Source organism: Hylobates moloch, unplaced genomic scaffold (genome assembly GCF_009828535.3).
Source record: "Hylobates moloch isolate HMO894 unplaced genomic scaffold, HMol_V3 SCAFFOLD_7, whole genome shotgun sequence".
NCBI lineage: Eukaryota > Metazoa > Chordata > Mammalia > Primates > Hylobatidae > Hylobates > Hylobates moloch.
Genome location: NW_026652282.1, coordinates 41,860,281 through 41,877,385, shown reverse-complemented (window position 1 = coordinate 41,877,385; position 17,105 = coordinate 41,860,281). Strand labels below are relative to the sequence as shown.

At 39.7% G+C, this 17,105-nt stretch overlaps 1 protein-coding gene across 4 annotated transcripts in view; it reads left to right on the top strand.

The window, feature by feature from the left end:
• The window catches only part of SLC9A7 (solute carrier family 9 member A7), a 160,782-nt gene that overhangs the window by 68,428 nt on the left and 75,249 nt on the right, over positions 1–17,105 (top strand). For all 4 annotated transcript variants that reach the window (XM_032756781.2, XM_032756780.2, XM_058441289.1 and 1 more), the window contains exons 2-3: positions 10,209–10,408; positions 12,959–13,036. In XM_032756781.2, the coding sequence (XP_032612672.1) occupies positions 10,209–10,408; positions 12,959–13,036 (278 nt within the window). The remainder of the gene's footprint in view (positions 1–10,208; positions 10,409–12,958; positions 13,037–17,105) is intronic.

Genomic DNA, 17,105 nt, shown 5'->3' with positions numbered 1-17,105 from the left:
TCACTGTCTGTATTTAAAAAAGAGCTGTATAATATCATGGTAAGAAGCTTAGAGACCATTCGTTCTCATTTCTGAGCATGCATTGAAATCAGATATGGAACTTCTTTAAATCCAAATACCTCAAACACTCCCTAAACCTACAGGATGAGAAGTTACAGGAGAGACTCTAGGCACCTGTACTTTAATTGGTTCCCCAAGATGACTCTGAATACCACAGTATAAGACCTGTCTGCTGTTGGACAGAGTGTTTTATAAATGTGACGGATAATTGGACTTGTATTGTCCCTTCCAACATTGGCATTTTGTAGTGGCATGAGATCTGGATAAAATGAGTGTGGGGCAACTGTAGACATACCTTAGGTATGTAGGAAACACAAGCAGAGGGATTTTCCTTGGACAAGCAAGCAGGACCTGTGGTTCTGTTTGTGGTGGGCTTCATATCTCATTCGGATGGTTCAGTGCCAATGCTGAATCTCAAGCAATTCTGAAAAAAATCTTCCTAATGATGCCATGCAGGTCATCTGATTTTAAGTGACCTGAATGCATTAGAGAAATTGAGCAATAAAATCAGTGGCTTGTGTCTCACACTTCAGGTTTAGCCCATTATATGGCAGATACTTATTTCCCATTTTAATGGGAATTTTTAATAGTAAGGTTGCTAGCTCCATGAAACCTGTCTTCCTTGCAGTCTTTTAATTCTTATTAAAAGAAAACTGATAGAGTAAAGTTGCTTACTTTTTGGCCTGTTTACCAATCTACAGTGCCACAAAGATTGATGATAATACATTATATGATGATACTGTTTTATTACTATCATTATGTGTTTGGCTAAATCCCTGGGAGAATCTTCTAAATAAATCAGCATTTATACAAGGACAATTATGCCTACCCTTGAAATTTTCCTCTGGTCAAAACCCTATATAACTGTAAAATTGCTGTAGAAGTGCTCATTTTACAGGCACCTGGGAAGCTGCTAGAGGGACAAATAAGGAAGTTATGGTGTCTTGTGCCTTTGCTGGACAGGACAACTTCAAAAACAGGGAGTTCTGTAGCTACTTTTCTAGAGATATTTTTTCTATTTTGCTCCAGCCCACACATCACTTGTCTTCCTAACCTCCATCCCCAATATGCACTATTTTTATAGCAGGAGATGATGCAAAGGAAAATAACTAATTCTAAAGGGCTCATAAAAAGCAGCATTTGTACAGCTTTTGACAGTTTATAAAGGGTTTTGACATATGCATGTTCTCACTACATTCTTACAATAGCCCAATTTTAGAAATGAGCAGCAGAGAGGTACTTTGTGCTGGATTGTAGCTAGGTGGAAAGTGAAGTTACCTACCCAGGTCTTCTGTCACTGAATCTAGCAAATTCTTCTCCATTATGCTCCCTCATTACTACCAGACAAAATAAATATATCAGGAAAAGTTGGTAAATAGCAAGAAATAATGCCTTAGAATTAATTTGCTACAATTTACAAAAGCAAACATTTTCAGTAAATTTTTGCTTCTTATACATTTATAAAACATGGCAAGATAACAAGCATGTAGGAATTCTGTTATTCATGCCCATGGAAGGACTTCTGGCTGTGTGAGAGCTCAATGAATCTTCTTCCCAAAACACAGCAATAAAATTGGACAAAGTTGTCAAAAATAACTATTTAGTCTCTGGAAATTGACGAAAGCTCAATTAAATTGAGGAACATTTATTAAAGAAAATCTACTGAATCTTGGTAAGAATAGTAGGTGTCTATGGCATTTAAGATTGCTCCCATCCCTGCCAGATCCATGTTCTGGATGATTTATCACAGGCAGGTGGAATAGACTGCAGTGACCACCAGCTCCCATTTCTCCTACCAGCTCCAGAAATAAACCATTGGGTTTATGGTCAGTTGATTTTCAACAAAGGTACCAAGAGAATTCACTGAAGAAAAGACCGTATTTTTAACAAATGGTGCTGGAGCAATTAGATATCCATATGCAAAAGGATGAATTTGGACCTTAACCTGACACCATACACACAAAATTAACTCAGATTGTATCAGAGATCTAAATGTAAGCATCAAGGCTCTAAAACACTTAAAAACTTAAGAAATATTCATAACTTTGGGTTAGACAAGTGTTTTTTAGATATGATACCAGAGCCACAAGCAATAAAATAAAATTGATAAATTAGATTTAATCTATCAGAGTAAAAAAATTTTGCTTTGCCAAAGACAATGTCAAGAGGCTGAAAAGACAAGCTACAGTCTGGTAGAAAATATTTGCAAATCATATATCTGACAAAGGACTTGTATCTAGAATATATAAGGAACCCAAAATGTAACCATAAGAAAACAACCCAGTTTTTAAAATGGGCAAATAACTTGAAGAAACATTTCTCTGAAGAGGATATTAGGATGGCCAATAAGTACACAAAAAGATATTCAACATCATCAGCCATTAGGGAAATGCAAATTTAAAGTATGGTGAAATACCACTACACACCTATTACAATAGAATGGCTAAAATGAGAGATATTGGCAATACCAAATGTTGATGAGGATGTGGAGCAACTAGAATCCTCATATGATGCTGTAGGGGACAGTGGTTAAAAAATGGTATAGTTGGGCATTTGGGTTGGTTCCAAGTCTTTGCTATTGTAAATAGTGCTGCAGTAAACATACGTGTGCATGTGTCCTTATGGTAGAATGATTTATAATCCTTTGGGTATATACCCAGTAATGGGATTGCTGGGTCAAATGGTATTTCTTTGATAGAATGGATAAAGAAAATGTGGCACATATATACAATGGAATACTATGCAGCTGTAAAAAAGAATGAATTCATGTCCTTTGCAAGGACATGGATGAAGCTGGAAGCCATCATCCTCAGCAGACTAACACAGGAACAGAAAACCAAACACCACATGTTCTCATTCGTAAGTGGGAGTTGAATAGTGAGAACACATGGACACAAGGAGGGGAACATCACACACCAGGGCCTGTCAGGGGGTAGGGGGAAAGGGGAGGGAGAGCATTAAGACAAATACCTAATGCATGTGGGGCTTAACACCTAGATGATGTGTTGATAGGTGCAGCAAGCCACCATGGCACATGTATACCTATGTAACAAACGTGCACGTTCTGCACATGTATCCCAGAACTTAAAGAAAAAAAAAAGAACTGAAAAAAAGGCATAATTACTTTGGGAAATGGCTTGCAGTTTCTCATAAAGTTAAAGATATGCTGCACATATGACCGAGCAGTCCCACTCTGGGTATTTACCTTAGAGAAATGAAAACATGTTCATATAAAAACTTGTTCCTGGGTGTTCATGGCAGCTTTATTTGTGCCAGCCAAAAGCTGGAAACAAGCCAGATATCCCTTGGTAGGTGAGTGTTTATACAATGGAATACAACTTAGCAGGAAAATGGGGTGAAGTGTTAATTCACACAATACTTGGATGAACCTCAAAGGTGTTATGCTGAGTGAGAGAAGCCAGTCTCAAAAGGTTACATACTGCATGGTTCCATGTATTTAACCTTGCAAAGACAAAACTCTAGTAATGGAAAAAACAAAACAAAACAAAAAACAGTGGTTGCTGGGGTTAACAGGTAGGATGAAGGTATCAGTGTGAAGAGATAGTACAGGAGAGTTTTGGGGGAGTGGTAGAACTATTTGGTATCCTTGTTGCAGTGGTGCTTACATGAATCTATATGTGTGTTAAAATTCATAGAACTGTACACCAAAAGAAAAAATAATTCATTGTATAACAATAAAGCAAAAAAAAATTTTTAAGACAACATCAGAGAAATTTAAAAAAAGAAAGGAAAAAAATAGGTCATAAATTTGGGGAAAATATTTTCAAATTGTATTTTCAATAAGGGACTTCTATCCAGAAAACAAAACGTTTGGGGTTTTTTTTGCCATTCAATAAGAGAACCTGATTTAAAATATGGCAAAAGATTTGAATGACGAGACATTTCACCAAAGAAGATATACAATGGCCTATAAGCACATAAAAAGATGCTCATCATCTTTAGGCATTAGGGAAATGCACATTAAAACTACAATGAGATACCTCTGAACATTCTCTAAAACAGGTATGATCATAAGACAATAACAAGTGCTGCTGTGCCCGTAAACAAACTTAACTCTTTTTTTTGAGGCGGAGTTTCGTTCTTGTTGCCCAGTCTGGGGTGCAATGGCACGATCTTGGCTCACTGCATCTCCATCTCCCAGGTTCAAGCGATTCTCCTGCCTCAGCCTCCCGAGTAGCTGGGATTACAGGCATGTGCCACAACGTCTGGCTAATTTTGTATTTTTAGTAGAGATGGTGTTTCTCCATGTTGGTCAGGCTGGTCTCGAACTCCTGATCTCAGGTGATCCGCCTGCCTCGGCCTCCCAAAGTGCTGGGATTACAGGTGTGAGCCACTGCGCCCGGCCAACAAACTATAACTCTCATATGTTGCTGGCGAGAATGTAAAACAATACATTTTCCCAATGTAATTTGGCAGTTTCTAAAATATTAAACACAGATTTATCATATGACACAGCAGTTCCTCTCCTAGGTATCTACTCTAGAGAAATGAAAACATGTCCACAGACTTGTATGCAAATGTTCATAGCAGCATTATTCACATTAACAAAAAAAGGGAAACAACTCAAGTATTTATTGATTAGTTAATGGACAAAATATGATACACCGGTACAGTGGAATACTATTTGGCAATAAAAAGGAATGAAGTACTGATACATGCCTCCAACATAGATAAACCTTGAAAACACACTAAGTGAAAGAAGCCAGACACAAGAGGCTACATATTGTATGACACCATTTATATTAAAAGTCGAGAAATGGCAAATCTATAGTACAGAAGGTAGGTTAGTAGTTGCCTGGGAATTGGAGTCGGAAGAAGGAAGTGACTGCAGATGGAAATATTTCAAAATCAGATTGCAGTGATGATTGTGCAACTCTGTGAATATACTAAAAATCATTGAATAGTATACTCTAAAATGGGTGAATCTTATGGTATGTAAATTGTACCTTAATAAAATTGCTTTTTAGTTTCACCACATATTCAAAACAAGGAACAAAAATATTTTGAATGAATTCTCCTTGAAACTAATATATCGACGAATAACACAGCTGCATAAGTAGCAGAACAAGTAGAACAAGGTATTGAAAGGGCTGTAATATTCATTCTCAAAATCCAAGTCATGTAAATGACCCCCAAACCTGAAAAGTCATTGTCAACTGCTGGAATCCATTGGATTCTCTTTATTCATTGAATTAGAAATAGTTATTACCATCTTCAAACACCGTGTAACTGGATGCAAAATGAGATACTTTCTTTTCTTGGAATTTCAGATGAAGCTTTAAAACTCATAACAACCCCTACTGTGCTGTAAAAAACTCCACAGTGGTGGCCACACTGATCAGGTGATCATCTACCCTCAGTACCTTACGTAAGAAAAAATGAGGTCTCACTAAAGAACAGTGCGCCCACGTACCTGTTCTCCTCTGTAACAAAGGCTTATTAACATAGACATTTAAATATTGTAGCTGATGGATGGCTGTCTAGAATTAAACCTCACCATGTCCACTTGTTCAGCTCTCCTCCCAACAGCCTCAGCCACAAAAGGAAAACTGGCACCAGACCAATGGGAGCTGGTTTCTTTAATGAACCCGTGGGATTTTTAAACCACACGTTGCTCTCATGATTATATTCCTTCATCATACTACCAAGTTTTGGATAAGCACATACATAAACTAGATATATGCAAGTACAGTTGTGAAGTGAGTTTTTTTCATATCCACAAGTTGAAACAGTCTCGAATTTTTGCCCCTTTGGAGTTTACCATCTTGTTTTAAGCCACATCAAATGTCAAAGGAATTTCATCCATATTTGCTTTCTGTAAAAGTTCAAAACAATTCTTTCATTAGTAATGTACCTATGAAATCAGTGATTGTCTCTTTATCAGCTGACATTTTATATGCTATTTTCCCTGGCCCAAACACATAGTAGGTTATTTCTCTTTGTGATCTAGAACACTAGGCTGTTAATCTGGTCAAATCATTAGTGCCTCTGTTGCTCGCCATCATTTTTTATGAATACTGAACTTTCTGAAGCTTTCAAAAAAAAACTAGTAAATGTTTTAATTCCTTGTAGCTATGACCACTTCACAGTTCCCTGTCAGGACGTCTCCGAGATCCAGCAGATGAAAATATGCTGTTCATGTTTTCTCCAAGTCTTTATCATTTTCTCACCTAATTACCTTCCTGCAGTTCTAATATCCTATTCTTTCTTCGACTGGAAAACGCCAAATATGAACTTAATATCATGCCATGGAATATAGTGGTAATAAATATGAATCTAAAATGTCTGGGGAGGTACCCAAACTCTACCTTGAGTTAGTGGTGTACCCTGTGGCTTGGTATATTTTTGGTCAAAACTATCAGGATGGTGTTAACCTTACATCTCTGCTGTGGTGTTTTGTGTTGCCATATTTTAACCACAAGGGGGCAGCATCACCACCTTCGCTGTCTCCCTTCCATCTTTAATATGAGCGCATTGGGCCCAGGGTAGAGAAGAAAAGGTTTTACAACTTTAAAAAACAATATTCGTCATCTGGTGATGATTGTAAATATGATAGTGATGATTACTGGAAGAGAGTTGAAGAATGTTTCCTGTAATTGAGGAATTTGTCTACAAATATAAACCCTCTCTTTTGTTAGAGTAGTATTCATGAGGACCTTTGCTAGTATGCTTCAGTCTTTCCATTAGCTCTGCTAATAATTAGGTTAGAAAAGTCAAGAAACAATGAGTTACATGAAGCAGGTTCTGATTTTTAGGAGAAAGTCTGTAAATGACTTATTTTGGCTTCCTGATGACATTTAAGTTAAATCATGTTCCAAGTAGCTGCCTCCAGATGCTGCAGATCATCCTGTATTATGATGAGTGTTGAAGGGCTAGAGTCGTCTTTGTCATGTAAAACTTCGTCAGAAAATAACTGTCTAACCAGGGAGTGAAATAAGACTAAAAAGCATCACAGAGTTCCATCTAGAGTGGAGGGAGAGCCCCCCAGAGCCCTGAACAGCTCCACTGCCACCAATCTCATTACCATCACACCTGCAAAGGGGCCACTGCTGCCACAGCTGGCCCCAGTCACCATCACTGTGACCGCAAACATGAGAAGTGAGGCTGAGACACTTGGCATGACACCATGGGCAGAGGCAGAGGGAGTGGCAGCCTGCAAACAGGACAAGAAGGTTATCCCAGTGAAAGTTTGGGAACAGTAAGGTGGTTCAGTGTAAGAAATATATATGGTTTCATCCACAGGAATGACACTGGGTGAGATGTATTTGTATGCCAGATTGTCATAAAGAAGAATAACCCCCAGGAAACACCCTGGCAGTACAGGGAATGGAGAAGCTGTGGAGTTCGATGTTGAAGGAGAAAAGGGTACACAGGCAGCAAAGATTGCAGGCCCTGGTGGAGTTCCAGTGCCAGGCAGTACAGATGCAGTAGACTGAAGTCATTATAGATGTTATCTGCACCATGGGGGTCTTCCACACGGTCACCAGCACAATTACCAGAACAATGAGAGTGGGGAAAAGAAGGATTGGAGAGTTCCCTTCAACGTCAGGCCTTACAGCACATGGAAGATGCCTCTTCCCTTGCAGAGACCCTATGAGTCTTGACTAGAGTGTTCTAACCCTCCTGTGCAGAGACAAGTGATGGAGGGTGCTGACCACCAGGGTGAAGGAGAAAAGGTAGGTCAGTGAGACAGATTACGTATTGGGGTTACAGACCACGAATCTCCAGGGCCCCTCCTCACCTAGAACAGTAATGAAGACCCAAGGCCAGCAGCCATGTCAGTGTAGGCACCCCACAACTTCAGTTACCAGCACAGACACCCAGAAAACCCTGAACCACAAGATGGCAAAGAGACTGCCAGCTAGGAAGTCTGTTGCCAAGGCTGAGCAGAGCAGGACAGAGTAAATGCCAGCCGACCATCTCTAGTGTCATCTGGTTTGTCATCCTACAGGAAGAAATGAATATAAATTCTAGCAATAAGACCTGAACAAAAGATTGGCTCTGAAGACCTTAAGTGACTGCCTTTGGCCCATTTACCAGACAGCTAGCACTATCTGAGTTATGGAGCTTTCATTACTTTTCCCTACAGACATCTCTCTTTGGTAATGATAAATATGTTTTTTTAAAATATGTTTTTTATTTTTAAAATATGTTTTTTAAAAGGTCTGGGGCCAGGCATGGTGGCTCACGCCTGTAATCCCAGCACTTTGGGAGGCCGAGATGGGTGGATCACCAGAGGTCAATAGTTCGAGACCAGCCTAGCCAACATGGTGAAACCCTGTCTCTACTAAAATTACAAAAATTAGCCGGGTGTGATAGCACATGCCTGTAGTCCCAGCTACTCGGGAGGCTGAGGCAGGAGAATTGCTTGAACCCAGGAGGCAGAGGTTGCAGCGAGCCGAGATTTGCACCACTGCACTCCAGCCTGGGTGACAAAGTGAGACTCTGTCTCAAAAAAATAAATAAAATAAAATAAAATGAAAGGTCTGGTTTTTCCTATATGCCTTTAAAGGTTTTCAAATTGTTTCATATCTGGTCAGATTGAGATTATTAAGAAACTCATTTTTAAGTTGTAAAAAAAATCAAGTCGTTTTATTACAAGTCAACAAACTGCAAGTATCTGTTAATATGGGTCTATAATAATTATAATAATGCAACACAGATGCAGATTTTGGCTTAAAGAACTGTATTTTTCTAGATTTTATATTTTATTTGCTATTCAACAATGTCTTGTGAGTTCTTATATATCTTGGTGATAAGAGACATTGTAGAACATTACACATGGAAGACAGTAAACATCGTTCTTTTTCTCATGCAACTTTCTCCATTAATGGCAAAATGAGATGAGGAAGCAAATATATTATTCTGTCTTTTAATATTGCCAGCAAATAACTGAATTTAGAGAGAAGTCTGAAATTTTCCTCCTGAGAGAATTATAGAAAGTGTCTGATAGTCATTTATGGCTGTTTTTTTTTTTTTAAATCTTTCACTCACTTTTACTTGGGCATGTCTGACTCATGTTCAGGTCCAGGGAGCCACACTCCTTCCTTATTCACACAATTGAATGCTTATACATGATCTTGCTGTTTTTATTTTTCCCTAATGGGAGAGCCCTACTAAGAAGGGTATGAGACTTACATACTTGTAGCTGATGATCTTAGCCATCTCATAGCTACAGCCCCAAGAAGCCAGCTCTCCAGCCCCTGAATCCTGACTCCTCAAATGTACACTGCAGTGTTTCACTTCCCAAGGGGTGTAATTACCTTCTCCATGATACCAGTGCTTCAAATGACCTAAGCAAAAGAATTTCTTTTTTCTCCCCTTTCCTCTGATGCGTGGCAAAGCAAGTTACATTTATAGCAACTAGAAATTCCAGTGGCCTGGTCCTTGCTGGCACATGGCAGCAGGACTGGCTTGAGGGATAATGCTGAGTGAAACGAAAGAGCTCAGCAGTTCTGCTTTGTGCTGTCCTGGCCAGAAAAATCTTTGCTGCTTGTCATCCCATCTTCCTCCACTAGAAGCCTGAGAAATGAGACATGCTCAGGTGTTAAAAGTGGTCACAGGGCTGGCCGGGTGTGGTGGCTCACACCTGTAATCCCAGCACTTTGGGAAGCTGAAACCAGCAGATCACTTGAGGTTAGGAGTTCGGGACCAGCCTGGCCAACATAGTGAAACCTCGTCTCTATTAAAAATACAAAAAAAAATTAGCCAGGTGTAGTGGTGGGTGCCTGTAGTCTCAGCTACTTGGGAGGCTGAGGCAGGAGAATTGCTTGAACCTGGGAAGCGGAGGTTGCAGTGAGCCCAGATCACACCACTGCACTCCAGCCTGGGTGAGAGAGCAAGACCACTCAAAAAACAAAAAAGTGCTCACAGTGTCATAATACCACCGAAGGTACTGTCCCACCTTGTCCTCCTGGTGGCTGAGCAACTTAAATCGGACCAGAATAGATGGATGCTTAACCCTTTCAATCCTGAAGGCCCATGCAGTTTCTCCTAAAATACATACCCCATGCCCAGTTTCTAAGATTACTGCTGCATTTCTTAGTTGTTGAAAGTCAACTATGCCATTATTTCCACACTTTCTCTATCCTTCCTCAGGCCTGATGAGTTTTTTTCCACTCTTTCAGGGCTCATCGTTGGGGTGATCCTGAGGTATGGTACTCCTGCTACCAGTGGCCGTGACAAATCACTCAGCTGCACTCAGGAAGACAGGGCCTTCAGTACCTTATTAGTGAATGTCAGCGGAAAGTTCTTCGAATACACTCTGAAAGGAGAAATCAGCCCTGGCAAGATCAACAGCGTAGAACAGAATGATATGCTACGGAAGGTGAGCTGGGGACACTCAGCCATCATTGTCCTGACGTGGTTGTTGATTCCCTGACTTGTCTTGACCTTGTGGAGAGAAATCCTTCCAACTGCTGGATTATCGGTAACATTCCTGGCTCTCTGTTTTGTTACAAAGCTTTTTGGTCCATGATGAGGAGAAGGAAGAACCAGATCTTTAACTTGAGCCTTTCAGCTGGTGACCTTTGTGGGTCTGCTAGCATCTGTAGCTGAAATGGGCCCCTGATTGTGCAATGGGTTTGCACGTCCCCACTCAGCTCATTTATCCAGCCACCATCTCCTCTTTGCTATGTCTCTTATCCTTCCTGTGGTTTAGGGATTATATTGCTACTTTCTTAAAATAAGATTGATTTCACTTTTAGCTTAATTTATTCAGTATCCAGAAGGGTAATTCTTAGTTCTTCATGTTTCTTTTGCTATATCCTACAAATATTTGAGTGCTTACTCTTATCGATGATTGATGCCAGAGGCTTAATGAATCTTCAGGGGAAGAAGAAGATCTTGTTGTCTTAGAATTTGAGTCCAAGCATTTTCATTTAATGTTGGGGTAGCAACATAGTCCACATGAAAAAGCATTATACATCTCCTTGCATGGGTAATTTCCAGGATAAGCAAGAGATCTGTATTAATTGATGTATACTCCATTACCTTATAGACCAGGTTTATCAGAAGGAAGCCTTCTGTATAGCTGTCTTGGGAGATCCAGGTTGTGGGGAGCCCCTTTTAATACAGCACAAGGCTAAGGTATGTGAAGGCTGACAGTGAAAGGCAGACTGTAGCCTGTGCTCCAGAAATTAAATTATTGTTGTTTTTGGAATCTACTCTAATCCTTAAGGAAAATTATTCTCCACCTGGAGCATTAAACATGACCATCTTTTCTGTGTCCCTAATAGCAGTACTCTTTGCTCTCAACTCTTCATAAGAAAGCATGGGGTTTTCATAAACATTCTGAAATTCAGTGCAACTGAGAATGAAATCCAATGTAAATACCACACTTAATGGCTGTTTGGAAATGGCAGCTTGAGCCCTTCATATTGGATAAGATGGGGGAAAAGGGAAATGATACCAACACATTTCCATCTTTCATGTCATAATAGAAGATGAAGCTGACTTTTGCTCTCTTATCTTTAGAAACCTGTTTATTTAAATCCCGTCTGTTTAAAATTTTGCTGCACAAAGCAAAGGTGGGAGAACAAACAAGGCCAGGATGATTGTTGCTAGTTGAAGGAAAAGAGACATGTTGACATAGCTTGGTTGATAAGAAGAGCATTGGACTGAGTGTCAGAAAACCCTTGTGCTAGTTTGTACATTATTGGGTTTGGTGGCATCCAGCAATTTTCACTGCCTTTGGGCCCAGTGTCCTCATATTGGGTAGGTACTGTCCAAGGCTCCTTCTCATTCTGACATTCCCTGCTTTGCAGAACACTCTTATCTTTAACAAGAAGAGAGAATAAAGCATCATTTGAAAGAGTCTACTTTTATTAGGCTGATTAACACCTCCAGTTTCTAAACAAAAAGGTTAATATTGAATAACTAGAATGAAGGTTTAAAAATAATTAATTGAAACACAAGTCAAATAATCTACCAGCATGAACAAATTCTTTAAAAAGATTAGCATGTTTATAGCATGCTTAATTTTTTTCTGGATATGATAAAACTTTGCTCTCTAAAAGTTTCAGAGTAATTTGATTAATTTCCCTGTATCAAACCTACAAGAAATTTCAGTTCCTTTAAAGTTGCCCAATTTATGCTGATGTTCAGGAAGCCACTAACATCACTGGTGACTTTGATTTAGGCTACATCAAGTGTCACAGAAGGCTGATCACTCAAAAGAGACTTAAATTCGCACAATTTTGTCTATAAAGGATTCTGTGAGAGGATCCGGGAAGTTAATAAAGAATCACGATGGCATCTTTTATTGCAGTTGAGCCTTTATAAACGTGTGATGAAAATCAAGATATTTTTTTTTTTTGAGACGGAGTCTTGCTCTGTTGCTCAGGCTGGAGTGCAGTGGTGCGATCTCAGCTCACTGCAATCTCCGCCCCCAAGTAGCTGGGATTACAGGCATCTGCCACCACGCCTGGCTAATTTTTGTATTTTTAGTAGAGATGGGGTTTCACCATATTGGCCAGGCTGGTCTCGAACTCCTGACCCTGTGATGCACCCGCCTCGGCCTCCTGAAGTGCTGGGATTACAGGCGTGAGCCACCGTGCCTGGCCAAGATGTTTTTATGAAAAACACTGGCCAGAAGCTTTCTGTGAGTTCTCAAAATTGCATGAAACTGTTGTGTCTTATTATGTTTTAAAACAGCATAAGCAAGATCATAAGAGCAAAAGTGTTATGGGGAGAAGAGCATGCCAGTCCATGGGGAGTCATAGCTTCTCCTCTGGGATAAGTCCATGATTTTTCACGTTTATGGTGTTTGCTCTAAATATTCAAACTTTAGTCAATGGCTTCAAATATTAAGCAGATATTATAGCATGAATTGGAGTTAAATAAAAAATTGGCTTTTTTTTTCTTTTTAAATTTTCAGGTAACATTCGATCCAGAAGTATTTTTCAACATTCTTCTGCCTCCAATTATTTTTCATGCTGGATACAGCTTAAAGAAGGTAAGAGGTTTTTGCCAGTATTTCTGAAATCATGTGAATCTCTGTGTTAATTTACCTCCATAATTTTCTAGTTATTTTTCTTCTCCCAGATTGCTTATTACTTTGTTCTGCACCCACTCAGAGACTATAGTTGACTTTTCATCAATGATTCATTTCTGTTTTAAAATCTGGAACTCCCATACATTGCCAGTGGGAAGGTAAAATGGTACAGCCACTCTGGAAAACAAGTTGGCAGTTTCTAATAAAACTAAAGTTGAAATTGCCATATGACCCACAGTTTCACTCCTAAGGATTTATCCCAGAGGAATGAAAACTTATGTTCACATGAAAACCTACACATGATTGTTCATACCAACTTGTAATAGACAAACACTGGAAACAACCAAAATGTTCTGTAATAGGTGAATAGTTAAACAAACTATGGTATATCCATATCGTAGAGTACTACTCAACAATAAAACAGAACAACCTATTGATACACCCAACAACCTTTATGAATCTCAAAGGCATTTTGCCGAGTGAAAAAAATCCAATCTCAAAAGGTTATATACTCTATGATTTCATTTATATAACATTGTAGAAATGACAAAATTATAGGAATGGGAAACAAATTAGTGGTTGCCAGTGAATAGGGATGGTGGGGGCATTGGGGTGGGGGTGCTTATAAAGGGGTAGCATGAGGGACATCTTCAGGATGATGGAACAGTTGTGTATTTTGATTGTGGTGGTAGTTATGCAAATCTACACATTTGATTAAATGATAGGGAACTATGCACACACATAATACATATAATGCCAGTTTCTTGGTTTTGATATTGTACCATAGTTATGTAAGATGTAACCATTGAGGGGAACTGGGTGAAGAGTACATGAGACCTCTCTGTACTTAATCTTTGCAACTTATGTGAATCTCTAATTATTCCAAAATAAAAAGTTTTAAAGAACCTAAGTATCCTTATTACTGAGGGTCATCATTCTAGACAGCAAGGTTGGGCCAGAGCTTGTAGTTATTTAAAATACTAACTACCAGCCTGGGCAACATAGCAAGACCCTGCCTCTACAAAAAGCAAAAAAATTAGCTGGGCATGGTGGTACATGCCTGTGGTCCTAGTTACTCTTGGAGGGGTCTGAGGTGGGGAGCTTGAACCCAGGAGTTTGAGGCCGCAGTGAGCCTTGAATGTGTCCCTGTACTCCAGTCTGGGCCACAGAGCAAGACCCGGTCTCTAAAAAGTAAATAAATAAATAAAAACAAATGCCAAATATCTTTACAAATATTTATGGGTGGCTCCCTCCCTCTCCCATTGTGGTAATATTGTCTGAAAATTAAGCCTCCCCAAAGGCAGGTAACAGCTGTGAAACTTGTTTCAGCTCTCTTTCTGAATGAGGACTAAAGGAAACCCTTTCAGTGAGTCTAGAGAAGAGAGATTTTGCCTGACAATAAAACTCAACAACATCCTTAGGATCTAGAGAATGCCTCCGAAACTGATAAACTCTAGCTAGGTCAGTTGAGAAAAAAGGAGGAAAGAAACAAATTACCTGTATTAGGAATAAAAGAAGGGACTTTGCTACAGACCCTTCAGATATTAAAAGGATAATAAGGGAATACTATGAACAATTTTTGTGCCAATAAGTTTGACAACATCATGATGAGATCTTGCCGTGAAAAACAACTCAAAAAAAGAAAAATAAACCCGGTGTGAAATGGACAAAATAAGGGAATACTATGAACAATTTTTGCGCCAGTAAGTTTGACAACATCATGATGAGATCTTGCCGTGAAAAACAACTCAAAAAAAGAAAAATAAACCCGGGTGAAATGGACAAATTCCTTGAAAGACATAAATTATCAAAACTGACCTGAGAAGTGATGGAAAGCTTGAACAGACCTATATTAAAGAAATTGAGTTCATAATGAAAAACTTTTCCACACACCCATATGGCTTTACTGGTGAATTATATCAAGCATTTATGGAAGAACTAGTACCAATCTTATACAAATTCTTTCAGAAAATTGAAGAGGGAACACTTTCCCAGTTCACTTTATGAGAGGATGCCGGCCCATCAGGCTGGGTTTTCTATCAAAGCCACTCTGCACTTTTCAGATGGTTTTTAAACAATTTCCAACCAACGTAAATATAGTTTACAGAGCATTTGCTGTGTATTAGGAATGGGTATTCTTTATTTCTGTTTTTACATCCATTCTTTCTAATCTTCACAGAAACTCTGTAAGAAGGTGATGGTGGTTGAAGATTAGTTCACACTGCTTCTCCTCCAGGTTTCCAACTCATCGATAAACAGATACAAGGAGTTAACTTGTGATTAAATGATTTATGATCCTAAGTCCCTGGTAAATGCATGTTGGAGTATGTCACTTACCCTTTAGTAATGGGGCTGCTTACAACCTACCTCATGAATTGAGGACAGGTACTCTTTAGCCACCAGGTCAGTCACAGTTACACCTAAGGAGGCTGAAATGGAGAGATCCTAGAAATTGTTGGGCCTGCCAAAAGCTGCCTCTTTTGCTCATAGCATGGAGGCTAGAGGAGCAAGAACAATTCCCCACCTTGCACAACAGGGTCAAGACTACAAGTCAGGGTCAAACTCACTTCCCCTTTCAGAGATCAAGTGACCCCTCCTTACTGCATAACCTTCAGGGCAGGAGGGGAAGGGGGAGAGGAATGGAACATAAGTTCTGTCTCCATAATAAGTGCTTGAGGAACGGAGGCTGTGTGTTTCTGCACACCAGCCCAGTGCATTTGTGTACTCACATGTAGAGTGTCCTGCATTTTACTGATGATGAATCTCAGCTCAGAATGATTAATGATGCATATGAAGTTACGTAGATAGTGCGGGAGTGAGTCAAGGTAATACCCTCTCTGTCTGACTCCAGGGCCCAGAGTTGTTCTTTTGTGCCTTATTGCCTCTGGATTTAGGTTTTCTGTACAAAAAAGACCATATTGTTTTCCTGACTACTCTGGGGTTGCCAGGGTCATCTGAATTTGTATGTCATCTATTGACATGTAGTAGATAGGAGATGGTTATTATGGGTATAAATAACGTTATTTTTTACGTAAGTGGAGGATTTGGGAACTCTTCTTCAGATCAAATGGGTGATGAGTAATTTGATATTTTACATAACTAATCTTAATATATAATCAGTTATAGTTGTTTTAAAATGAAACCAAATCATGGGTTGTGAAAGCCACTCTGATGGTTGAAAGACATTTTAGTTTTTGCAGAACCTTCCCTTTATCAGCACCATTTTCTCAAAAGAAAAACAACTCACAGGCTTTGCCAGTTCCCAATCAATTTGTTTTTGAAATGCTAGCCTGAGTGGGAAAAAAACCCACAAATTGGTTTTTCTCTGCTCTCACACTACAGTAACAACACAGAAGACTTCTGTGATTAAATGTGGGAGGGATTTCTCCCCACCAGCAAACAAGCAATGAATTCTGCAGCGGACACCAGCTGGATGTCCTCCAGTTCAGTTCTGACACTATCTACCTGGAGATACTGCCAGATCCCACGGAAGGCTCAGTCCCGCAATACTACCCCCCCGCCCCACCTCAGACACCTGTCACAAGTCTGGGACTTCTGACTGCCTGGCTTCAAGTTGGGGTTCCCACGACCCCCTCTTTGAGTTTCATTACATTGCTATAGTGGCTCACAAAACTCAGGGAAACACTCATATTTACCAGTTTATTAAAAAAGGTATTACAAAGGATACAGACAAAGCGATGCATAAGGCAAGGTGTGGAGAAAGGGACACCACCGTCCAGGAACCTCCATGTATCAGCTATTTGGAAGCTCTCGGAACCCCATCCTTTTGAACCTTTTACGGAGGTTTCATTGCATAGGCATGATTGACAACCGTGTAGAAAAGTGATTGGACAAAAGGGGTGTGATCTAATGCTGATAGACTGAGTGGGGAAACCCAGCAAGGCCTGTGTGTTCAGATTCTTCTTGGCCTCTCTGTGTGGCATTCCTTCCTCCGCAGTGTGGGGCAGGATCCCTTCTGAAATGAGGGTCTTATGACCTACTTCAAAAAGGCAGGAGAAAATTAGAGTAT